Source organism: Megalobrama amblycephala, linkage group LG21 (assembly GCF_018812025.1).
Source record: "Megalobrama amblycephala isolate DHTTF-2021 linkage group LG21, ASM1881202v1, whole genome shotgun sequence".
NCBI classification, from domain to species: domain Eukaryota; kingdom Metazoa; phylum Chordata; class Actinopteri; order Cypriniformes; family Xenocyprididae; genus Megalobrama; species Megalobrama amblycephala.
In genome coordinates this window covers 31,601,802-31,628,110 of record NC_063064.1, presented here as the reverse complement: position 1 = coordinate 31,628,110, position 26,309 = coordinate 31,601,802, and the positions used below count along the sequence as shown (strand labels likewise).

The 26,309-nt window shown below is 34.1% G+C and overlaps 3 protein-coding genes across 4 annotated transcripts; 2 read left to right on the top strand and 1 right to left on the bottom strand.

The window, feature by feature from the left end:
* The first annotated feature begins 3 nt into the window (after positions 1-3).
* Positions 4-12,005, top strand: syngr2b (synaptogyrin 2b). The gene is made up of 4 exons (XM_048172310.1): positions 4-250; positions 4,631-4,868; positions 8,828-8,964; positions 11,252-12,005. Exons 1-4 carry the CDS (start codon positions 146-148, stop codon positions 11,465-11,467), a joined length of 696 nt encoding a protein of 231 aa, XP_048028267.1. The 5' UTR covers positions 4-145; the 3' UTR covers positions 11,468-12,005.
* A 762-nt stretch (positions 12,006-12,767) lies between these two features.
* tk1 (thymidine kinase 1, soluble) lies at positions 12,768-17,488 on the bottom strand. Its single transcript, XM_048171810.1, has 7 exons — positions 17,314-17,488; positions 17,085-17,116; positions 15,389-15,502; positions 15,219-15,312; positions 14,997-15,086; positions 13,482-13,601; positions 12,768-13,306 (listed from the first exon to the last, which is right to left on the bottom strand). Exons 1-7 carry the CDS (start codon positions 17,377-17,379, stop codon positions 13,127-13,129), a joined length of 696 nt encoding a protein of 231 aa, XP_048027767.1. The 5' UTR covers positions 17,380-17,488; the 3' UTR covers positions 12,768-13,126.
* A 74-nt stretch (positions 17,489-17,562) lies between these two features.
* Positions 17,563-26,215, top strand: afmid (arylformamidase). Of its 2 annotated transcripts, XM_048171808.1 has the most exons (11): positions 17,566-17,865; positions 19,893-19,983; positions 20,270-20,374; positions 21,924-21,972; positions 22,209-22,294; positions 22,369-22,441; positions 22,517-22,614; positions 23,206-23,284; positions 23,438-23,573; positions 23,657-23,761; positions 25,688-26,215. In XM_048171808.1, the coding sequence occupies exons 1-11, from the start codon at positions 17,836-17,838 to the stop codon at positions 25,715-25,717; spliced, it is 882 nt and encodes a 293-aa protein (XP_048027765.1). In that variant the 5' UTR covers positions 17,566-17,835; the 3' UTR covers positions 25,718-26,215. The 2 variants fall into 2 exon arrangements, with proteins under 2 accessions (XP_048027766.1, XP_048027765.1); XM_048171809.1 differs by lacking the exon at positions 20,270-20,374 and having other exon boundaries at positions 17,563-17,865.
* Positions 26,216-26,309: the final 94 nt, after the last annotated feature.

Here is a 26,309-nt window from a genome sequence, read left to right as displayed (position 1 = left end):
TCATTCGCGAACCTGACTGACACCAGTATCTGAGGAAGCAGCTGCGCCGGTGGTGTGTGTGTGTGTGTGTCGCTGTTGTGTTTTCAGCTGTCGCTCGTGTGTGTGTGTTAGTGTTAGTGTGAGTGTGTGTGTTTGTGTTTTACCGATGGAGTCGAGCAGTGCGGCGTACGGAGCCTCTCTCGCCGGAGCGGGATTCGATCTCATCAAATTCATCAAACAGCCTCAAACTATCATACGACTCCTCAGCTGGGTGAGTGACATGTGTCGCGTTCAACTCACTGTGATCAATAATCGACGGCTGGAAATATGTGCTTAAATCATTGAATTTGCGGCACTTTAATTACTGCTTTAATTATGTTTAAATTAATGCTATTTTTATGTAAAGTTTTTAAAAGTAGGATATTGTGCTGGAAGAGGTTAAGAGTGGCTTTTGAAGTCGAATCACCATTGAATCTGATTCCCAGTTAACAAAAATATGTTCTAAGAACGTTCCCATGAAAACGTTATTTCTGAAAGTTTTAAAAACGTTTTGCGAACGTTAAAGAAACATTCCATTGTATAATTTTGCAAACATTATGGAAACGTTACTTTTAATGTTCTCTGAACGTTCTGAAACAAGTAGTGACATTTAAAAAACGTTAGATGAACGTCCAACTAAAACATTTCAGAAAAAAAAAAACATTTCATGAACAATTGTTTGTGCTAATGTTTTAAAAACATTATTAAATACCATATTCTTAAAAATGCTGGGTTAAAAATAACCCAAGTTGGGTTGAAAATGGACAAACCCAGTGAATGGGTTGTTTTAACCCAGTGTTTCAGTTGTTTTAACCCAGCGAATGGCTTGTTTTAACCCAGCGATTGGGCTGTTTTAACCCAGCGTTTCAGTTGTTTTAACCCAGCAATTGGGCTGTTTTAACCCAGCGATTGGGCTGTTTTAACCCAGCGTTTCAGTTGTTTTAACCCAGCAATTGGGCTGTTTTAACCCAGCGTTTCAGTTGTTTTAACCCAGCAATTGGGCTGTTTTAACCCAGCATTTAAGTTGGTTTAACCCAGTGATTCAGTTTTTTAACCCAGCATTTAAGTTGTTTTAACCCAGCGTTTCAGTTGTTTTAACCCAGCGTTTCAGTTGTTTTAAGCCAGCGTTTCAGTTGTTTTAACCCAGTGATTCAGTTTTTTAACCCAGCATTTAAGTTGTTTTAACCCAGCGTTTCAGTTGTTTTAACCCAGCGTTTCAGTTGTTTTAACCCAGCGTTTCAGTTGTTTTAACCCAGTGTTTCAGTTGTTTTAACCCAGCGATTGGGTTGTTTTAACCCAGCGTTTCAGTTGTTTTAACCCAGCATTTAAGTTGGTTTAACCCAGTGATTCAGTTGTTTTAACCCAGCAATTGGGCTGTTTTAACCCAGCAATTGGGCTGTTTTAACCCAGCATTTAAGTTGGTTTAACCCAGTGATTCAGTTGTTTTAACCCAGCAATTGGGCTGTTTTAACCCAGCGTTTCAGTTGGTTTAACCCAGCATTTAAGTTGGTTTAACCCAGTGATTCAGTTGTTTTAACCCAGCAATTGGGCTGTTTTAACCCAGCATTTAAGTTGGTTTAACCCAGTGATTCAGTTGTTTTAACCCAGCAATTGGGCTGTTTTAACCCAGCGTTTCAGTTGTTTTAACCCAGCGTTTCAGTTGTTTTAACCCAGCGTTTCAGTTGTTTTAACCCAGCGTTTCAGTTGTTTTAACCCAGCGACTGGGCTGTTTTAACCCAGCATTTCAGTTGTTTTAACCCAGCGATTGGGTTAAATGTTTGCCCAACCTGCTGGGTAATTTAGTTTATCTCAACTATTGTATAAAAATTACTGTATTTCTTGCTTAAAATGAACCCAAAATATGTTGGAAATTAAAATGCATTAATATGTTTAATAAATGAACATTTATTAATCAGTTTAATGAATAATAATTAAACAATAAACGTTTATTAAGTTGTGTAATAATAAATGTTCATCTTTTAATTATTATTGTTTCCTCTAGTAATTATGTGTCTGATTTTTAATTTCCAACCTATTTTGGGTTCATTTTAAGCCAGACATACAGTAATTTTTAAACAATAGTTGAGTTAAATAAAACTACCCAGCATATTACACAAACATTTAACCCAATCACTGGGTTTGAACGTTTAACCCAGCATTTTTTAGAGTGCAGATAACTTTGAACGTTTGAAGGTTCTGTTAATGTTAATAGAATAATGTTTATTCAGAACGTTGAGAGAACCTTGCCAGAACGTTTCCCGTTAGCTGGAGAAGATAAGGTCTCTTATTGATTAATCTTTTGTATATTCTCCATTGAACTTTATAAAACATCCTCCAATCTGTCATTCTCCTGAAAGAGGCTGTTTGATAATAAATTCTCAGAATTAAAGCGGAATTTTCTGTTAAGAACATGATCTGAAGGGACTTTCCATATGAGAGCGAAGAGTCAGTAAGAGCTGATTCATATCTTGACTGACCGCATCAGATGACCTTGTCAACCTCGTCTAGATTTTCTCAGTCTAATTTGTTTACTAGTGTCACACACATTTGCACACCAGCAGTGAGTCGGCTTCTAGTCACATGAACGTTCAGGCAGTGGTTAGTTAGTTGTGTGTCATGTGATAGTACACAAGTACAGAATGTCCCCCGTCCCCCGTCCCAGCGCTGACATGTAAACACAGCAGATGGCAGGTAACACGAGAACAGTGACGTTCTGTTTCTCCTGCAGTGATTATGAGGTTTGGTTTGTGTCGCATCGGTGGCTTTCATGAGCCTGATCTCCTGCGTGACACATTTGCATCGACGGAGGCGTGATCTCTCTCTTAGTGTTTCCATCTTCCTCTCACTGCATCTGAGGCGGAAAGTAGTGAATTAAAACTACTGTCATTACAGTACTTTTTCTATTTTTGAGTATAATTAAATTGTGGTTGTTTTACTTGAATTTTCTAATTCGGTACATTTATTTTAAACCAAAAGTAAAAGTAAAACCTTTGACCATGCTGGGTTGGAGTCACTTCAGGCATCAACAGACAGGTCTGACTCGTTTGCAGTGCCAATCAAACTTCCAGTTTAGCTCTGGGGTTGGGGCAATAATGGTTTAAACCACGCTTAATAATAGTGTGTTATTAACAGTCAGTGTTAAACTCGTTTAGTCGTGCAACTACAGCTTGAGGCAGTCTGTTCTGGGTGCTTCAAGTAATATAAAGGGTTATAATGAGTTATCATTGATTTTGTCATGTTCGGTGTGAATGCACAAAGTAAATTGTTTACCGAAATCACACGACACAAATCTTGAGAAAGTCTGACCTGAAGTAGTTTTAAAAGCTGGAATAAATACAATCTATCAGGGAAAATTATTGATATTTTGGATGGTAGGAGGTTGCTATGCAGTTGCTAGGGTATTCTGGGTGGTTGCTATGCGGTTGCTAGGGTAAGCCGATAAAATAATTCTGCTTATCTCTCAATGAAATGCGTGTGAAAGATAATTACTACAGCAACGGCAAAATCACGGCGAGTTTTCTTTCAGAATCGTCAACGGCTGGTAGAAAGAAAAATTTAAAAATTTTATTTAATGTATCGGTAACTGCTGTAAGGTTGTTTATGCATTAACATTACACAATAGTTAGCATGAACTAACACTGATTTAAAAGTATTTTTAAATCTCATCTTGTGTAATTTCTACATATACCAATTCATTTAAATATTAAAATAAAGTAGCAAATAAATTAATATAATTTAGCATCATTAACACGATCTAACAATGGATAACTATATTCGAAGAGTTTGCTTCCAAAACGCAATAAACGGCATTTTTTTTTAAAAAATTGAGTTTCCACCAAAATCAGTATTGTATCTGGTCGGTATTGAAAAGTTTGCGCAAAATGCGATTTCCATCGTGTTATTCTGTCATGTTTTCTCCCCTTCTTTTTTGTCTTTTTTGTTGTGTATTTTCAATATGAAAAATAACTTTTATATTGATGGATTAACTGCATTTTGAAAACAAAAACAAAAAAACGTCATGGATTTATTGCATTTTGGGGAAAAAAAGAATAATTTTTTATAATAAATCTTTGAAAATCAAAATCTAGATTTGAATTTTTAATGTTTTTATATATCAAAAGATGCTATGTGAACGTTTGAAACAGAAAAGTTTCTCGGTAAAGAAAACACATTTTTATTCAAATTAATCAAAATGGATTTATTGCATTTTGGAACAAAACTCTTCATTTATAAATCAACATTTACCAAAATGATAAAATGATTTAGAATTGAAGCTTTGAACGATTCTTCTTCATGAGCCAATCAAGGCGCTGACCAATGACAATGTGTGACAATAAATAAATATGGTTCAATTTTGTTTGAGTTCAGTTCAGTGATTCAGTTCAGCAGTTCTTCACATTTTTCTTTTTTTTAGGTTTACTAAAGTAATTTGTAACAGTTGAGTAGTTTTCAAGCAAACTACTTATTTACTCTGACTTGAGTCATATTATTTTTCAGTACTTCTACTTGCACTCAAGTGAAATAACGTTTTTATAACTTAATGGGAAAAGAAGATGGTTACTTTTACTTCTGCGCTGTGGTTTGATGCAGTTTTCACTTCCCTTCTTCTCAGGTTTTTGCCATTGTGGTGTTCGCCTCCATAACCGCTGAAGGTTACGTGAACAACTACGGTGAAGCCCAAGTGAAGTGCGTCTTCAACGGGAACGACGGCGCCTGTCATTATGGGGTGGGAATCGGCGTCATCGCCTTCCTGGCTTGCGTAGTCTTCCTATTGGCTGATGCTTACCTGCCTTTGATGAGCAATGCTCAGGAGCGGAAGTACGTCGTGATGGCGGATCTGGGCTTCTCAGGTGAGAACATCTTCTGTATTTGAGTTTCAGTTCTACTATAGTCTTCAGTAGCTGCTTCAATCCAAAGTTGAGAATTTAACTTGGAATGAGGCATAAACATTCATGAATAAAGCAGCGTTTCCATCCCACGTGTTCATGAGAACAAAATGACCACTTTATGGGAAATTTCTGCAAAATATCTGTCATAAAAATGTAAGTGTCTCTTTTTTCCTCCATCATAAATGAGTTCATCTCAGAGCGTCAGACAAAACATAATAAATGCTGTCATGTGATCATGTGAAGAGACGCTTCTGGAGGAATTAAACCAAATCATTCTGATGACTTTGACTTTCAGAACCACAAAAAAAACATTTGAGATGCTGCGATGTGATTGGTCCGCTGGTTAGTCCAGTTATCCAATCACAGCCTTTGCTGAGGCACAGTCACATGAGTTTATGAGGGATTTGTTCAGTAAATGTGTTTGCATTGTGGTTTATGTGCATGTCTTTTTATTGGATAAAAAAGATGATCCCCCAATTCAGCGCATACTTTTTTTTTAAAATTGCACATTTTTTTAAATTTATGTGCAACTTGCATGTCCATACACCATTTTTTGTAACGCAATATCCCAAAATTTGCACAGAATATGTGGATGACACATAGCCAGTGAAGACCTCAGGGCTGAGTAAAAAAAAATATTGATTTCTCGATTTTAATCGATTCTCATTTTTACGAACCGATATCGATTCTTAAATTTCGATTCTTTGATATGAAGCAAAGTCTCAGATTTCAAATGACGTCCATCTTATTATGAGATTCAAAAAATAAATACCGTTTTGGTGCTGTTTAATGTGGCGTGACAGATCGCTTTAGCGCCTCAGTTAAAGAGAAGCATGTGATCATCCTCTCCTCCGCTTTAATACCAGTTACAGTGAAATAAACATGAACATCTGAAGGTATGTTAAAATATACAGTACAACTTACTGAAATCCGTATAATGTCTCGTGTAATCGCTCAATCAGTGCTTCAACCTCGGAAAGACGTCAGCTTGTAAACAATGTCACGTGACGTCACATTTACCTCAGAAAAACATATTCAGTGACCATAAACTCATTAGTCAGCTAGAAAAGTGAACTCTAGAAAGATAAATATAGCTATGCACCGTTACATATTCATTATAATTTAATGTTCTTCAATATTTAATGCATGTTTGAATAAATCAGTTATGACAGCCGCGATTTAAATGTTTATATTTAAAAAAAAAAGAATGAGTAGAAATATGATTATGTAATTCTAAACTTTATTTATAATAAAAACATCATTGAGTGTAATTTAAGTGTTTGTATATAAATAAGTTAATTTAACCTTCAGTATTATTATAGTAGTACCAACTGACTCTCAGTAATCGAATAGTAATAGTAATCGTAATCGAATTCTGTGATAATTCTGTGTCAGTGTTTTTATCAGTCAGTCTGAAGACAGTCACATTTACATGTTTAATCAGCGGCGTCTCTTCCGTTTGTGGAAACTGTGGTGCCGTTTTTTTTAAGTGTTTTTCCACATGACCTGTTATTGTTGTAGCATCATCTGTTTTAGATGAACTGCCTGTAAACGTCCTGTAAAAGTGAAACGCTCTGTGGTTTTACTGCACATCGACCTCTTCCTGTGTGAGCGAGCAAGACGTCAAGAAATGTGTACCAGGGTTATTAAAGTTAACTAAAACAAGCCATTAAAACATTTTTGTTAGTAAAAGTCCTCATTTTCACTAAATTACTTGAAGATAAAGTGGTTCTTTATAGAAAGAAAAAAAAAAGCATTTTTGAGGGGCTGAAATTAAGGTTTTAGTTGTTTTAGATTATTTTATAGCTTGTTTTGTCTTATTTTAAATAATTATATTTTAAATAATAACCATTTTGAGCCACCCCTTCCCCCACCCGCAAATGTACTGATAAAGCCCTGTGAGACGAGTAAATGCATGATCACATTCATTCTAGAACTACAGTAACCATGTTTACTCCGCACACACAACACCGCTTTACTAAGGGCCAAAATTACTAAAACTTTAACTAAAACGACAAACTTTGAAGTTGGCTTGAGAAAGCCTGAAGTTTAAATGTTTTCAGTTTAAATGTTTTGAAGGGAATACAGTCCATGAGAGAGATGGATGGATGAGATAAAGATGACAGATGGATAGAGAAAGGTTGATGGGGTGTTTTTAGATGTTGCTAACATGTTGCTATCATGACTCATTGATAATTCCCACTTCTAAAGTCGTGATTACGAGCTCATCGCATTAAAGTTTCAAAATGGTCAACTTTCATTCATGTTCCATTTTTACCTAGGAAACTCGTATTTACGATTATCCTGAGAGCACATGAAGTTAGCATTAGCATGTTACTAGCATGATTTAATGTTGTTAACCAGATTTAACATTGTTAGCATGTTGGTAGCATGATTTAACATTTTGCTAGCATGATTTTCATGTTATTAACATGATTTAGCATGTTATGTTGTAAGCATGATTGTCATAATGTTTGCATGATGTAGCATGTTGCTAGCATGATTAGCATTTTGCTAGCATGATGTAGCATTTTGCTAGCATGATTAGCATGTTGCTAGCATGATTTAGCATGTTATGTTGTAAGCATGATTGTCATGTTGTTTGCATGATGTAGCATGTTGCTAGCATGATTAGCATTTTGCTAGCATGATGTAGCATGTTGCTAGCATGATTTAGCATTTTATGTTGTAAGCATGATTGTCATGTTGTTTGCATGATTTAGCATGTTACTAGCATGATTGTCATGTTGCAAGCATGATAATCATGTTGCTAACATGATTTAGCATGTTATGTTGTTAGCATGATTTTAATGTTGCTAGCATGATTTAGCATGTTACGTTGTTAGCATGATTGTCATGTTGTTAGCATGATTGTCATGTTGTTTGCATGATTTAGCATTTTGTTAGCATGATTAGCATATTTTACTAGCATGATTTATCATTTGATGTTGTTAGCATGATTGTCATGTTGTTTGCATGATTTAGCATGTTACTAGCATGATTAGCATGTTAGCATGATTTAGCATTTGTTATGTTGTTAACATGATTGTCATGTTGCAAGCTATGTTATGTTGTTAGCATTATTTTAATGTTGCTACCATGATTTAGCATATTACGTTGTTAGCATTATAGTCATGTTGTTAACATGATTTCATGTTGTTTGCATGATTTCGCATGTTGCTAGCATGATTAGTATGTTGCTAGCATGATTAGCATTTTAACATGATTTAGCATCTTATGTTGTTAGCATGATTTTAATGTTGCTAGCATGATTTAGCATTTTATGTTGTTAACATTATTTTAATGTTGCTAGCATGATTTAGCATGTTATGTTGTTAGCATGATATTGAATTTGCTAGCATGTTTAGCATTTTACTAGCATGATTAGCATGTTGTTAGCATGATTTAGCATGTTATGTTGTTAGTTAGCATGATTTTAATGTTGCTAGCATGATTAGCATGTTGCTAGCATGATTTAGCATTTTATGTTGTTAGCATGATTAGCATGTTATGTTGTTAGCATGATTGTCATGTTGCAAGCATGTTTTAATATGATAGATATTGTAAGATCATAGATAGAGTTTAACAGTCTTTGCTTATTTGATCATTCCGTCAATGTAAATCTATTGGGTTTTTATGTTTTTTAATCTTAATTTTTAGGAAAAGCATAAGTGGATCAGTTAGAAAAGATAATGCACACACACTAGCCTGAAGGTCTGAGCCGAGTGTTGTAGAGTCATAGGGGGAGTTAGAGTCAAAAAATGTAGTCTCGGGAGAATAATAATGAGTTTAAATGTGATTTCAGTGAGGTGGCGTTCTCATGCCAACTTAAATAAAATGAAAATGGAAAATGTAAAAATACAAACTGATTGAACATATTAAAAGCTATAATGGTATGTGAATGACTCTGTGTTGATCAGGCTCCTGGACCTTCCTGTGGTTTGTGTGTTTCTGTCTCATGGCCGATCAGTGGTCAAAGACCCACGACACCAGGGGCATCCCCACAGACGCTGTCCACGCCGTCATCGCCTTCTCCTTCTTCTCCATCGCATCCTGGGTGAGTGTGAGACGCCGCTGTCTTAAAGGGTTAGTTCACCCAAAAATGAAATTTCTGTCATTAATTCCTCACCCTCATGTCGTTCCACACCCGTAAGACCTTCGTTCATCTTCAGAACGCAAATTAAGATATTTTTGATGAAATCCGATGGCTCAGTGAGGCCTGAGCAATGACATTTCCTCTCTCAAGATCCATTAAGGCGAGACACGGCAGGTGAAAACATCGTTTTTTCATGCAGTGGTCAATTTTGAGATTTTGGGCCAGTTTGCTCCCTTAACATGTAAGCTTTCATGTCAAAATAAAAAATATGTCAACATTACACATTAAGGTGGTTATTTCATTACATTTTGTCAACTTGCGCCTTTAGATTTCTATCGGAAATCACCAAAAGTTAGCATTCTAACGCGAGCTCCCGTGCCGTCTCCATTCACAGAAACATATTATGCCTCGTATCATTGTAAAGCTCTCAGTCTCATTAACAGCGCTGTCTAATCCAAATATGGACATTTCCTTTGTAGAAATAACCAACCGCGAAAGTTTGCCGGGGAATCTACAGCCGAAACCCACATCTGATTGATCATGTGAATTTCCGACTACGTGATTGGTTCTCAGGCGTCACGCTTCCTTGTTTATTCTGCGCCTGAGAGAAAATGCCGACAACGCCGAAATCAAAATACGGCAACGGCTGTCACTTGCAAGAGCTAGTAAAATGAAAGTAAACAACAGATTAGACGATGAAACCCCATCATCGAGTGTCTCATCGCGTAACCTATTGTTTGGAAAGGGAAAGAGTGTGTTGGAGGGATTGGGAATGACAGCCGCGCCACACAGGAATGGCTCATAATTCACGTCACACGATTGTATGAATTAGTCATGTGTTTGTGTTGTCCTAACTGTGCTGGATCAGGGCTGAAAATTAACATCGATCCACAGAATCATGGGTTCTGTAGCAGTGTGTTGCTGGAGTGTAGTCTGTGTGAGAGAGATAGGTACTGCAGAAGTTTGCAGTTTTTGTGACTGCTGTTATGTGTGTTTGTTATGGTAGTTCTCTTCAGCTTAAGGCTATTGTTATTAATAATTTATTCATTTATCAATTTCCATGTGTTTTAAATATTACATAATACAGATATTAATAAACTGAATATATATTTTGTTTGTAAGTCGGGGGTTTCAATAGAAATAAATGAACTTATACAATATAAAAACTTTAAAGGCCGTTTTCTCAAAATGAGTTTTTTCTCACACTCAGAGTCAGATATATCCACTTCAGTAGCACCTACAAGCACCAACTTTTCCAGACTTATACTTAACTATATTCTGAAGGCTTTTACAGAGGGATTTGTTGATATATCATTCCTATCCTGAATTATGGGTCATTTTACTAAAAAAAACATGGCGAAAATAGGTTTTTTAAGGCTATTGTCAGTATTCTCTAATTTACTAAAGCACAAAATAAGATATCCAGAATCCCTTCTGTAAAAGCCCTTTCATCTAATATGTCAACAAATATAACCAAAAAATTTAAACCTGGACCATTCCAATTTTCAGATTTTGTTTTTGGAAATGTATGCAAATGAGCATATATTTAAGTATATAAGGCCTCATTTGCATATTAAAACATAAATTTACACAAAATTTGTAATACATTTTTTTCTTATGTTTATGCCAGTAATAAACTGGAAAAGTTTCACTGTGATATCTTTTAATTAAAAAAAAATCCCTATTCACCTGTAGTGTCTCGCCTTAATGTACTAAAAACATATTTAAATCAGTTCATGTGAGTACAGTGGTTCAATATTAATATTATAAAGCCACGAGAATATTTTTGGTGCGGCAAAAAACGACTTGTATAGTGATGGGCGATTTCAAAACACTTCGGAGCGTTATGAATCTTTTGTGTCGAATCATGATTCGGATCGCGTGTCAAACTGCTGAAATCACGTGACTTTGGCGCTCCGAACCGCTGATTCGACACACTGATTCATAACGCTCCGAAGCTTCCTGAAGCAGTGTTTTGAAATCGGCCATCACTAAATAAGTCGTTATTTTGTTTTTTTGGCGCACCAAAAGTATTCTCATGGGATTTCATCAAAAATATCTTAATTTGTGTTCTGAAGATGAACGAAGGTCTTACGGGTGTGGAACGACATGAGGGTGAGTGATTAATGACAGAATTTTCGTTTTTTGGGTGAACTAACCCTTTAAAGATGAAATCTATTCTTCATATTTTTGTTAACTTTGAACCCTTAAGGTTGTTGATTGACAGCCGAATCTCTCGTCCTCTCAGGGAGCGTTGACTTACTTCGCTCTGGTGAGGTTTCGTCAGGGCGTCGCAGACGTGACCCACAACTACGCCGATCCGCCCATCGACCACACGTCACCCTACGCTCCGCCCGCATACCCGTCCTTCCAGAACGCCGGGCCGGACGTCTACCAGCAGCCGCCCTTCATACCGAACCCCGACCCGTCCGGCCAGAGCAGCTACCAGCCGCCCGTCTACTGACAAACCACACCCACAGGGAAGGGCAACACGACACCCGGGTCATGCGACGCCGCGGGATGTGGGAGGAGCCTCGACAGGCAGCCAATAGGAGTCTGACTGTGCTTTTACAGTGTGCCCATAAATGTGTAAATATTCAAGTGTTTTCTTCTGTCTGATGAGTTCAGATTCGCACCGATGAGCTGGAATAAAGCGATCTGTCGCTCACACTCCTGGAGTCGCAGCAGTGTTTGTGTGTTGTTCACGAGGAGGAATGTGGCGGATGGTCAGACAGAAACAAAAAGAGCCCTTTTACTAATCATGTTAGAGCTGCTCATTACATCATGTGATTCACTGGAGAGTTTTCTCATTTCATTGGAGACGAATTGAAGCGCTGTAAATTCATGAGTGATGCTTTTATCTGCTTCCAGTGTGGAAAACTGAAATAAGTCCAGTCTTCTGATGCACATAAACACTGTGATGCTGATCTCTCTGGTGCTTTTTCATCTGTGGAAGCTTGTTTCTGCCACCCAATTAAAAAATTCAAAGTGCAATCTCACAATTCTGACTGCTTTTCTCTGAATTATACTCTGGGGTTCAAAAGTTCAAGAATTGTTAATGTTTTTGAGTCTCTTCTCAGCAAGGTTGCATTTATTTGATCAAAAATATAGTAAAATAGTGAAATATTTTTATAATGTAAAATATCTGTTTTCTATGTGAATATATAGTAAAGTGTAATTTATTCCAGTGATCAAAGCTGAATTTTCAGCATCATTACTCCAGTCTTCAGTGTCACATGATCCTTCAGAAATCATTCTGATATGATGATTTGATGCTCAAGAAACATTTATAATTATTATCAATGTTGAAAACAGTTTAATATTTTTATGTAAATCGTGATATTTCATCTTTCAGGATTTTTTTAATGAATAGAAAGTTCAAAAGAACAGCATTTATTTGAAATAGAATCTTTTGCAACATTATAACGGTCTCTTTTGATCAGTTTAATGCGTCCTTGATGAACAAAAATACTAATTTCTTTCCCAAACTTTTGAACATTAGAAAACCTTTATTCCGTGGCAAAAACAAGCTTCCATAATATTTACTTGGAAAAAAACATCAATATTGTTTTTGAATAATTTCAGAAATTAACATTTGATTTTTTTTTGCATGCAATTCACTTTTTAGTGCTTGAAATTTTTAGCATTTACATTTTTGGTTACAGGTCTGTTACGGTTTTCTCTGAATAACCAGTTTGTGTTTTTTTAATTGCACATAAAAACAAACACTGGTGTGTATTCTTAATTAAAACAAATGAGTCCGATTATGAAATGTCATTTTTATTTGCACGCATCTGTTGAATTAACTTCATGTAGCAAATCCTACAAAATGTTTCATGTGAAAAACAACATACAGAAAAACTAAATTTTAATCATAATGCATCACTCCATGGCAGTGTTTCAGGATGTCAGCTGGTTTTGTTAGACATTTAAATAGTTTAAAATCATTTAAATTAAAATACGTAGAAAGGACTGATTTTCAAACCGAAGATACAAACATTATTTTGCTGGACCTACTTTAAAGTTATTTACAGGAAGTCAACAGCACATCAGACACAGAAATAAACAAATTAAGTGCTAAACTCTCGCTATAGAGAGGTAAATCTATACAGTCGTGTTGTGCTCAGAGGTGAAGGGAACCAAAGAGTTTGCGTGGAACACTTTGATCCAGAGGTTTTCCTGACGTTACGTGTGGAGGCGTCTCCTCTCTCAGCGGGTCACGGTTCTCCTTACACTCCGTAAGACCGCCGTAACACGTCCGACACGCAGCGTGATACATATCAGCGCCGCCGATCACCTCCACCTGAGGAAGTGAAACAAAGACACAAAAACAAAAGTTGCTGTGAGATTTCAGTTCTTCTGACAGGATGAGGATGTGACGCTGACCGCTTCCGCTGTGAGAGTAGAACACGTGTCAGACCCGCTCAAATCAGACGGTGTGTTTGTCCAGATGTCAGTTCAGCCGTTTCTGTCCTCACCTCTTTTTCAGCTCCCAGTCTTTTGGTATAAGCGGCTTCTTTGAAGCACTGCATGCAGACGGCATTCAGCTTGACCACGCTCTCCGCTAGAGGCACCAGATTCAGGATGTTACCAAAGGGCTGCAGAGAGACAAGGGTCAAAGGTCATCAACACTGCTCAAGAATAGAAATAGATATACAAAAATACACACAATATATAGTAAATATGTATATATTAAATATTTTAAATATAATTTATATTAAATAAATGCATACAATATATAGTAAAATAAATATACATATAATATAAAAATAAATAGAATGTATATAAAATATTTATACAAAAAATAAAATACTCAAAAATATACAGCACAGTAAAAAAATATGAGAAAATTAAATAAATATATAAAACAAATAAAACATGTAAAATAAATTTATATTAAATAAAAGAAATATAAATATATAGTAAAGAAAATAAAATTTATATAAAAAAAACTAAAAAAAAAATAAGATGGTAAATGGTAAAATAAACAATATGAATATAATTTAAATATATAGTAAAGTAAAAAAAAGATAAAATATGTATAAATTAAATAAAAAATATGCAAAATATTATTCATATAATTTATATTTAATAAATGCACACATATATTTAAAACATAGCATATATTAAATAAATATAATTTATATTAAAACTAAATATATAGTATAAAATACATAATATAAAAATAAATATTTTAAATATATTTTATATTAAAATAACAATATATAGTAAAATAAACTCTCATATAAAATAAAATGTATATTATATAATTTATACTAAAAACAAAAATATACAGCATAGTAAAAAATAGTATATTATCTATAGTATAACAAATTAAATATATAAACAAATAAAATAACGTATATATTTATTATTATAAATATAATTTATAACTAAAAAAACAAAAATATTGTAAGTAAAAATAGAAAAATAAACTATATAGTATAGAAAATAAATAAAATGTATAATATTGTAAATATAATCTATAAAAAACAAAAATACATAAAGTAAATAAAATAAATATATATAATATAGAAGATACAATATAAATATAACATATTAATTAAAAACAGATAAGATATATAGTAAAATGAATTATAAATATTTATAATATAGAAAACATACATAATGTGTGAGATATATATATATATATATATATATATATATATAAAAAAATAAAAAAAAATAAAAAAACACACACACACACACACACAGCAGTCAACATTTGAAGTGGATCAAAAAAAGTTAATCAAAGCTGTCCTAAGAACTTTGATCCACTTCAAATGTTGACTACTATATAAATTACACACAGACACAGACAGATGTATGTGTGTGTGTATATATATATATATATATATATATATATATATATATATATATATATATATATATATATATATATATATATATATATATATATATATATATATATATATATATATATATATATATACACACACACACACACACCCCCAGATCCCTCATAATTATACCTTTCTCTGGAAGGTTCCATCAAGTGCTGCTACTATGACAGTTTTTCCCATGTTGGCCATTTCTTCACAGAACTCAACTGTGTCCGGAAACTGCAAAACCCAAAGATCTGAATTATTATAAAATACATTACAAACCATAACATTAGACTGAGACAGCAAGGAGCATCTCAGTAAACAGAATAATGATTGACATAGACTTTCTGCATCTTAACAGAGACGTACAAACTGTCCCTCGTCGATGCCGACGACACACGCCTGCAGGGCCAGAGACTTCACGTCACACAGACGGTTGGCGGGAACGGCCTCCATCGTGCTCCTGCAGCAGAAACCACAGCGATCCTCACACAACCACACTTTAACACACCAATACAACTATCGTAGAGATACCTTACATGTCATGCGTGGCCATTCCCGTCTGTGAATATCGAGTGTCTTTGGCATATTTAATGACCAAGCAGGAATACTGAGCCACCTGGAACCGCCGCACACGCCGCATCAGCTCAGTGCTGGAGACACACACACAAACTCATTAACACTTCAATTAAAGGTGCAGTATGTAAGATTTCTGTCCGCTAGAGGCCTAATCAAAATAAAGGCGTAGCTTGATGACGCCAAGTTTGAGCGCGGAATCTTGGGACATGTGGTCTCCACCTCACAGCCGGTGGAAAAGAATCGGGATTGGACTCGTGAAGAAATCATGTTCATGGATGCGATCATTAAAGTTACTGTAGTATGAAGCAGAGCAGGAGCGAGCAGAGCAGCGGGACTTTTATTATGACACAGTCGCCGGCGCCGCTTCCGCTTTTCCGGTCATGAGTATGAGGTAACGCAGCTCTGTTTATCATATTAGATACATTTGAGAGTGTTGAAAATGATGTTATAACGTTACTCTGAGCGTTCGCTCGGCGGCTGCTGTGAGACACTGTTACACACTGCAGTAAGATAGATCGATTTTACAATATCATATTAAATGCTGGATGATTGTGTTGATAAATGGCATGCATAAAACGTATTGTATGATGGATAAAATGCTGTATTACTGTTAATAAAAATTATTATTATTATGCTATGTTAGCTACTTCACAAAATAGCTTTTTTCTCTGAAGCATGGTACTTGCAAAAAAAATAAAATAAAAATAAAAAAAAATCAAGAAAATTAGATTTAAAGGATTAGTCCACTTTCAAATAAAATTTTCCTGATATTTTACTCACCCCCATGCCATCCAAGATGTTCATGTCTTTCTTCAGTGGAAAAGAAATTAAGGTTTTGAACATCTTGGATGACATGGAGGTGAGTAAATTATCAGGAAAGTTTTATTTGAAAGTGAACTAATCCTTTAAAAAAATAAAACGAAACGTGTTGAGTGATTTATTAGTTTTCAATAATTAGTTTTCTGTCTATAAATATATCAAATCATATGTAAAGCGCCTTTGGTGTTTTCATGGTTTCTACAAAAATAAACCAGAAACTGACGCTGTTGACAGGCGACTCCTCACACGTCCCGCAGCCTTGGTTAAAATTGCAGTTTTCTCACGATTTACAAATAGTTGCAAACATTTGGGATATTGTAAGTACTCAAGTGAACAAAATATATAACACTGGCCTAGTGGCTTTTGGATATTTTACTGCAGAAATCTTACATATTGCACCCTTAACACAACACCAGGAGATTCCCTGATTATAAGAAATCTCAAACTTAATATGCATCAGAAAAATGTGTCATTAGTGCTGTTTAGAGTCTCTTATATTAGGAGTGCTTTACATTTTTGTTTATTTTGAGTGTTTTACTGCATTTTTCAACAATTGACCCAAAACAATGTCACTTTCCTAATACCAATGACGTGTTTTTATTATAAACAAAAGGAACAGCTAAATTTAGAAAACTATTATATAAACAGCACTGGGAGTCTTTGACGACATGAGGGTCAATGAATATTTTTCGCGCTAGAATCCTGCTGGCTTTGTTACATTGTAACCTGCAGAGCATTTTGGCGCCATCCACTGAACCAAAACATCGTTTTTTTTTTAGTTTTACCTTCATATTTCATAACATAACATGAATGTACCGATGATTTATTAATTCTTACCTTTTCCCTGAGAACATCGGTCCGAAAATAACCTGAGGAGATGACAAAGAGGTGATGATGTCATTAATATTTACATTTACAACAGCTTCAAATTCACAAGAAAACCTAAAAACATCACGTCCAAACGAAGAGTCACACATTAAATATATATTTAAATATAATAATTGTCCGGTAAATCTTCACTGACTCGAATGAATCAAATGACATTAAATTGGAGTTAAACAGTCACCTGGATCTGTCCTCTGGTCTTCCGTGGGGAATTAGGTAAAATCTTGGCTACATTTAAACAATCCATGTCTTTTATTTCTTGTTTTTTATGACTATCTCAGCGTACAGCACGACTTACAGCAGGATTTGAACATCCCGCCATCGCCACTTTGTCCTTTTGTAGTAGCTGTAACGTCACGCTCTTCTCGACCAATCAGGATAAAGGGCGCGCAGCACAGATCTACAAAACAAAATGTCCGTCGATCCAGGGTGTTTATAACTGAATCTGACGTCACGGCGGAGGAAGCTCATCATGAGGAAGTGTTCAGGCGGGAAACAAAATGTTTTTTTTTTGTTGTCTAAACTCTGTTTACTTTTAATACCCATCAATTTGGTACAATTCTGTGCCTAATTAATCAAATAGACGGTTAATAGAATGAAGAATCACATGACTTCCACACGTGACGTGTTTTAAAACACTTAATAATTGACTGTGTGTAAACAAACATGAGATTCAAAGGTCTCAGTCCAGCAGAAGATCATCATGACCGACTGGAAGAAAATGAGCAAAGATGTGAGTGTTTTCATGTCAAATCAAATATTATTTATCAAATACACAACAATACAGTAACAAACAGGGATGGTTGATTGTGAAATGTGTCCATAAACTACTAAAAATTCATTCTGCCATTTATAAGAGAAATGTTTCAAGTGCCAATTTTAATATTTTCATTTTAGTGTTTTGTTTATTAATTATTATTAGTGCTGTCAAATCGATTAATTGCATCGAACATAAAAGTTTGTAAATATATAATTTTATACACTCATGTAAATGGACAATTCTACAGAATTGGTTCTAAGTCAGAGTTTTGTATGTATGCAAATTGTATAATATCCAAATTGTATAATTCTCATATTGTATTTTCAGAAAGTTTTGAAATATATTTTGTTTCCCCAAATTTGTCACTACCGAAACACAATAATAAATAATTTAATAAGAAGTGTCACATTGACCTATTAAGATTTTCTTTACATCTTCCTCGTAAATATATTTTTTTGCAATTTTTAAAAAACAGTTTTCACAGGTAAATCAATAACAATTACAATTTTAACAATATTTCAAGTGTAATTTATGAGATTTGTTGTATTTTAAATCTTTCTTTGTAAAAGTCATAAAGTTTATCAAACTGATTTCAAAGTGAAGGATTCATTAGTTTGAATAAACATTGAATCAAACACTATAATAACATCTCAGTGGATCATTTTTGACAAATCATCTCGTTTCAGTCGTGATGCACATTTCCGGTAGTGACAGTAATGTGTTGGTAGTGACCACATCACATGACACAATTTAACTCGCATACTAAAACACTAATAATTTGCATAACTGTACTAAAATTGTTTATTTCCCCCAAATACATGATTATATGTTCCCTTTTGTCACTACCGAAACAATGATGTCACTACCGAAACAGTCACAACTGAAACATGGTGAAGTTTCGGTAGTGACAATTTTAGGTACTGTTTTGAGCCGCTCAAAGATGATAATCAGCACATGGTTATCTAACACAGCTCTGAACAGCTGTACACACATAAACACTAAATTTTATTGAATAACCCCCAAAAACGATGTCACAACCGAAACTTCACCATGTTCCGGTAGTGACAGTAATGTGTTGGTAGTGACCACATCACATGACACAATTTAACTCACATACTAAAACACTAATGATTTGCATAACTGTACTAAAATTGTGTTTATTTCCCCCAAATAAATGATTATGTGTTCCCTTTTGTCACTACCGAAACAATGATGACATGTTTCGGTCATGACTCTTTCGGTAGTGACAATTTTCGATACTTTTGAGCCGCTCAAAGATGATAATCAGCACATGGTTATCTAACACAGTTCTGAACAGTTGTACACATATAAACACTAAATTTTATGAAATAACACCCAAAATAGTTTGCTTAATTGCAGAAAAAGGTGTTTGTTAGTGACGTTCCTTAAAGTTGCACACAGATTTTCAGACTTTTGAACACATTTAACTCAGAATGATGATCTATCTGCTGTGAAAGAGAGGCTGTGAGAGGAATATTTCCTGATCAGAAATGTAGAAGTGTGTTAAAATCAGTCTCAGCCTGTTTCGGTAGTGACACGAAAATGCGCGTAACATAAAGTTTCATGATTTAAAAAATAAAAAAATTTTTTTTCACTTTACTTTAAAAAAAATAAAAAAATAAAAAATAAAAATATATTTTTAAAAACGACAATGTAATTTTCACAAGTTGAAATCTATGATTATTTTGCATTTTTAATTCTATAACAACCGTAACTTATGAGTTGCAGTATTCTACGCTGTTTTATACTGCACAAATTCTGTCAAATATAAAATCGATCATCCTGATATTACATACATACAGTAAATTCACATATTGTGCACTGTGTGCATGTTACATGCTGCAGGATTGCTAGTATGCATACTGTAATTCCAGTGTCCTGCCAGCAGGGGCTGCTGTGTGTGTTTATCTGCGGGTGAATGTGTGTCCAGCTGACTCACTCACTCACTCACTCACTCACTCTCTCTGTGTTTTCGACAGGAGCTGGAGCTTCAGTACTCACCGAGTCGCTGGTCACACAGGATGTCCGCAGGTGACGTGATCAGAGCCCATGTGGCAGCTTTAAAATCAGGTGAGTGTGTGTGTGTGTGTGTTTACTATGATCAGTGTGTGTGTGTGCTGGGAGAAAGATGAAGACTGGACTTCATTTCATTCATGAAACACAGTGAAATACCTCATCTTCATCTAATACACCATCATAGATGCTCATCAAGCGGAAAGCAGCGCATAAATGAGCCTCGAGCACGTGACCTACATCTTTGACTTGAGCTGTGCACGAGGAGCTGGACACTGTTGACTGTGTTTACATGCTTCTGTACAGTAATACTGAATTTAGAGGTGTGTGTGTGTGTCTGCAGGCACAGAGAAAGCTCGAGCTGTCACTCACACTCTGATTGACGTGCCGTACGGTGAAGGTGACGGAGAGAAACTGGACGTTTACATTCCCAGCAGCTCTAGTCCAGGTGTTACATTTATTATAATGAGGCTATAATTACGTAACAGTCACACCAGTGTTATTTTATTGATATTTTTAATTGCCGTTTATATTTTTAATTTTCATGTTATTTTTAGATTCAATTTTAGTAATTTTGTTAGTCATTTTATTAGTTTTAATTAAATATTGCTAATTAGGTTTAATTTATTTTTTATTTCAGTTTTAGCTAATTTTAATAATTTTAGTTCTTCAACTTAAACTTATTTCAGTTTATTGTAAAGTCAACATTTCTAATTTTTTATTTGGTTTAATTTTTTTAAATAATATTAAGCTTTGTTTTTCAGAAATGTTTTATTTTTTTATTTATTGATAATAACCCTAATAATAATAATCAGTAGTTTGTTTTGTTTATAGAAAATGGTAAACACATTTTTAGTTAGTTTTTCTAAAGTATTAATAATGAGAACTGTATTATATATTAATTTCAAATATGTGTTAAGGGATAAATCACACGTCAATGAGTGAATCTCATGTTTACTTTCAGAAACAAATGTTATAGTTGGAAATTGGCATAGTAAAAACGAAAATTAAGCCTATTTTTAGTAATATTTTAATGACAATTAACTGCATTTAAACTAAAGTACTGTTACTGTAAAATATGTAATAAAATAGTATTTTAGTACTGAAAATACTCAACAATGTACATTAGAGTTTATATATATATATATATATATATATATATATATATATATATATATATATATATATATATATATATATATATATATATTAATTATACTGTCAAATCAAAAATTATTCAGACATTTTTGATATTTTTAATTATATTTTTACTAGTGTGTGCACTATAGTTCATTTATGTAGTGAGGATAGCAAAAATTATACCCAAAAATACTTCATACTGTAAAATTGATACAAATTTGGAACCAAAAATTATTCAGACACTTTGACCTGACCATGTTTTCTTAAGTGTTATCTGACATAATTAAGATTAATTTTTTCTGACACAGTTTAACTCTGAGATCTTGCCATATTTTTTTTTTACCTTTTTTTTTAAACTATAGTGAATAAACTGAATTAATGAATGAAATGTTTAAATTTTGGTTTGACTGTGTGTGTGTGTATATATATATATATATATATATATATATATATATATATATATATATATATATATATATATATATATATATATATATATATTAATAATAATAATAATAAATTTATAAATTTAATAAAATATATATTATTATTTTTATATATATATATATATATATATATATATATATATATATATATATTATTATTATTATTATTATTATTATTATTATTATTTATTTATATATATATATATATATATATATATATATATATATATATATATATATATATATATATATATGTTTTTGTAGTGAGTTTCACACTGTAAATCATTTAATTTATATCTTCTAAAGCACATAAAGTTCCTTCTGCTGTTGAATATAAATCTCTGCATGTGTTTTTCTTTCATTAGCAGGTTATTATCAGTTATTACAGATTCTGTGTTGAATGTGTTTCAGATCTGCCGCTGGTGATTTACTTTCATGGAGGTTACTGGCAGTTTCTCAGGTCTGTCCTTCGCTTTCTCCAGAGACATTTTCATGTGATTTTCAAACCAAACATCACATTTGCATTGAGAGTCAGAGCATGTCCTCGTCTCGCTGACACTCGCAGATTATTGTTGTGTAATATAATAATCGGCATGAAGAAAGTGTCTGTATTATCGTTAATGATCATTTTTAAATATTGAACAAACTTTCTATATCAGTGACACTAAAACTAGACTGGTCTGTTCCGGCTCACAGTAAGGACGAGTCCGGGTTCCTGGCCGTCCCGCTGGTCCAGAAGGGCGTGGTGGTGGTCGCCGTGGGTTACAGTATCGCTCCTAAAGGTACGGCTGACACGTGCTGATCCGAGCTGAAGAGAATCGTGGGAAACGGATCTCTTGTTTGTGTGTGTCTGTAGGGAACATGGATCTGATGGTGTCACAGGTGCGCAGGAGCGTGGTGTCAGTGATCCAGCAGTACTCGCACATCAGGTCCGTTCATGTGTAATGTAGAGAGGTGGCTGATGGGACGTCTGTCCTTCATGGTGTTTCTCTGTCCTTCTGCAGTGGGCTTTACCTGTGTGGTCATTCTGCCGGAGCGCACCTGGCCGCTATGGTTCTGTCCACCGATTGGTCCCAGTACGACATATCACCGCAAATCAAAGGTGTGTAGATGGATATTAAAGTGTTAGTTCACCCAAAAATGAAAATAATGTCATTAATTACTCACGCTCATGTCGTTTCACACCCGTAAGACCTTCATTCATCTTCAGAACACAAATTAAGATATTTTTGATGAAATCCGATGGCTCAGTGAGGCCTGCATAGCCAGCAATGACATTTCCTCTCTCAAGATCCATTAATGTACTAAAAACACATTTAAATCAGTTCATGTGAGTACAGTGGTTCAATATTAATATTATAAATATTATATTTTTGGTGCGCCAAAAAAACAAAATAACGACTTATATAGTGATGGCCGATTTCAAAACACTGCTTCAGGAAGCTTCGGAGCGTTATGAATCTTTTGTGTCGAATCATGATTCGGATCGCGTGCTGAAATCACGTGATGAATCACTGTGTTTTGGCACTAATTGTGTTTAAATGCACTTAATTAGTCATTAAAGTTCATCAAAATCTCAAATATGATACAGTAGCTTTAAGGGTTCAAAGTTGTAAAGTGTGCATCTTTCTTTCCACTCTTGATTTAGTCATTTCAGTGATTTTTGGAGGCATTTCTTGTCATTTGCTCTCAGGTGCTTTTCTCGTCAGCGGCATTTATGACCTGCAGCCCATCCTGTCCACATACGTGAACGAGCCGCTGAAGATGAACGAGTAAGTGTCTCTGGTTTATGCGCAGTCTTTGAACACACATGAGCTGCTGCTATTTTTAAAGATCAGAAACCGTTCCCTAACCGACCTGTCAGAGCGGGTTATGTAACCTGCATGAATGTGATGCGAGTTGTTTGTGTAATGATTGTGTTTCAGGGAAGTGGCGTTAAGGAACAGCCCAAGTCACTTCCTGTCGCAGCTCAAAGTCTCGTCTTCTTCCTGTGACATCATCGTCGCAGTGGCGCAGAACGACTCGCCCGAGTTCCGAAAGCAGTCGGAGGAATACTTCAAAGTAAGTGTGAAGATGAAACGACATTTACTTCCCCACATTATTATTATTAAAGTTGCAGAAGATGAAGTGTTTTTGATCTTTAGGCTTTGGAATCCGCCGGTCTTAAAGTCTCTTTTGAAGATGTTCCCAACACTGATCATTTCAGCATCATAGAGCAACTCGTCGATGAGAATTACCACCTCACAAAGGTTAATTGCGATTCTTTCTTTTTTTCCCCTAATTTTTTATATCTATATATATTTAATTAATAATTTTTTATTTTTTTATTAATAAATAAAATATTAAAATGTCTTGATTTTTTTTTTTTTTTTTTTTGCCTGATAAAAATTATATATATATAATATATATAAACATATAAACAATCTAAACATTAAACAATAAATATTGCAAATGAAATATTTCAGTTAAAATAAAACAATTGACTTTCTTAATTTCTTAATTTTCAATAATCATTCTAATCTGTATAGCGCGATTTCAGTTTTAATTCGGTTAATTGTTCAGCCCAAGGTCATTTTATGTGTTTTTAAACTAGTTTATATTTATTACTGATCATAATTTCTTCTTATCTTCTGAATAAGAAAAAAAAAAAGTGCATTAGTAATCAGATTACTTTTTCGATGTAACGTGTAAAGTAACGCATCGCAAGTAACGTGCATTAGTAACTTTTTCGATGTAACGAGTAAAGTAACGCATTACAAGTAACATGCATTAGTAATCAGATTATTTTTCGATGTAACGAGTAAAGTAACGCATTGCAAGTAACGTGCATTAGTAACTTTTTCGATGTAACGAGTAAAGTAACGCATTGCAAGTAACGTGCATTAGTAATCAGATTACTTTTTCGATGTAACGAGTAAAGTAACGCATTACAAGTAACATGCATTAGTAATCAGATTATTTTTCGATGTAACGAGTAAAGTAACGCATTGCAAGTAACGTGCATTAGTAACTTTTTCGATGTAACGAGTAAAGTAACGCATTACAAGTAACGTGCATTAGTAATCAGATTATTTTTCGATGTAACGAGTAAAGTAACGCATTGCAAGTAACGTGCATTAGTAACTTTTTCGATGTAACGAGTAAAGTAACGCATTACAAGTAACGTGCATTAGTAATCAGATTACTTTTTCGATGTAACGAGTAAAGTAACGCATTACAAGTAACATGCATTAGTAATCAGATTATTTTTCGATGTAACGAGTAAAGTAACGCATTGCAAGTAACGTGCATTAGTAACTTTTTCGATGTAACGAGTAAAGTAACGCATTACAAGTAACGTGCATTAGTAATCAGATTACTTTTTCGATGTAACGAGTAAAGTAACGCATTACAAGTAACATGCATTAGTAATCAGATTATTTTTCGATGTAACGAGTAAAGTAACGCATTGCAAGTAACGTGCATTAGTAACTTTTTCGATGTAACGAGTAAAGTAACGCATTACAAATAACGTGCATTAGTAATCAGATTACTTTTTCGATGTAACGTGTAAAGTAATGCATTGCAAGTAACGTGCATTAGTAATCAGATTACTTTTTCGATGTAACGTGTAAAGTAACGCATTACAAGTAACGTGCATTAGTAATCAGATTATTTTTCGATGTAACGAGTAAGGTAACGCATTACAAGTAACGTGCATGCAAGTAAAATATTACTTTCTCCACATTTTGAATGAAATCATGATTTTATGGTCTTATATATTATAGTTTAGTATAGTATATGTAATAGAACATAATAAAGTGTTATCCGAATGAACTACAATGTTATTACTAGAGTTTTATAGTTGAACCGCTGGTCTGATTTGATTAATTCTGTGAGAGATCTGATATATTTTTTTATTCATAAATAAAAACATTAAACAATAAATATTGCAGTTGAAATATTTCAGTTAAAATAAAACCATTGACTTAAAAAAAAAAAAAAAAAATATTAAAACAACATAACTGTAAAATTACAATACTAATACTCTTAATTTCTTAATTTTCAATAATCGCACTAATCCGTATCGCGATTTCAGTTTTAATTCAGTTAATTGTTCAGCCAAAGGTCATTTGATGTGTTTTTAACCTAGTTTATATTTATTACTGATCATAATTTCTTCTTATCTTCTGAAGCTCCTGCTCAAGATGATGGGGAAAAGTTGACGATTACCCAGAATGCACTGCTCCTGAACAGACCTGTGAGTTGACCTCAGAGCGACCTGACTCTTGGTCCAATCAGACACTAGTATTAAATGTTTATCATCATCTGTTTGTGTATGTCGGTACATTCAGAACTGTGTAACGTTTTCTGCTGCGGTCACTTGACTGTCTTTATAATGTTATTTAAATGTTTTACCATGTGATGATTTCAAGTGACATGCAAATGAGATGGATCAGTTGATCATATAAAGTCACAAATGAATGTTTATTTGGTATTAAAGGTTGTACAAAAGTGTTTTGTTTCAAGTTTTAATTGAATTGGCAGGAAAAACAAGTTTAAACCAGTCTAGTCCTGGTCAAACCGGTCTGGTTTGAAGTTTCAATGGGATTTTAGCTACTAATCAATTGTCTTACTCCACATTTTTATCAAGATAACTCTATGTGAATTTGTTAGTGTGTGTAATTTGAGGCATTTTCAGTTCAATAAAATGCTGATATGAACACAGTTGTTGTGATTATTGTGTTTGTTCATGTCACAGGCCGGTCCAGCAGATAATGGACATATTGTCCATAAAAACAACACAGTCTCTGTTTT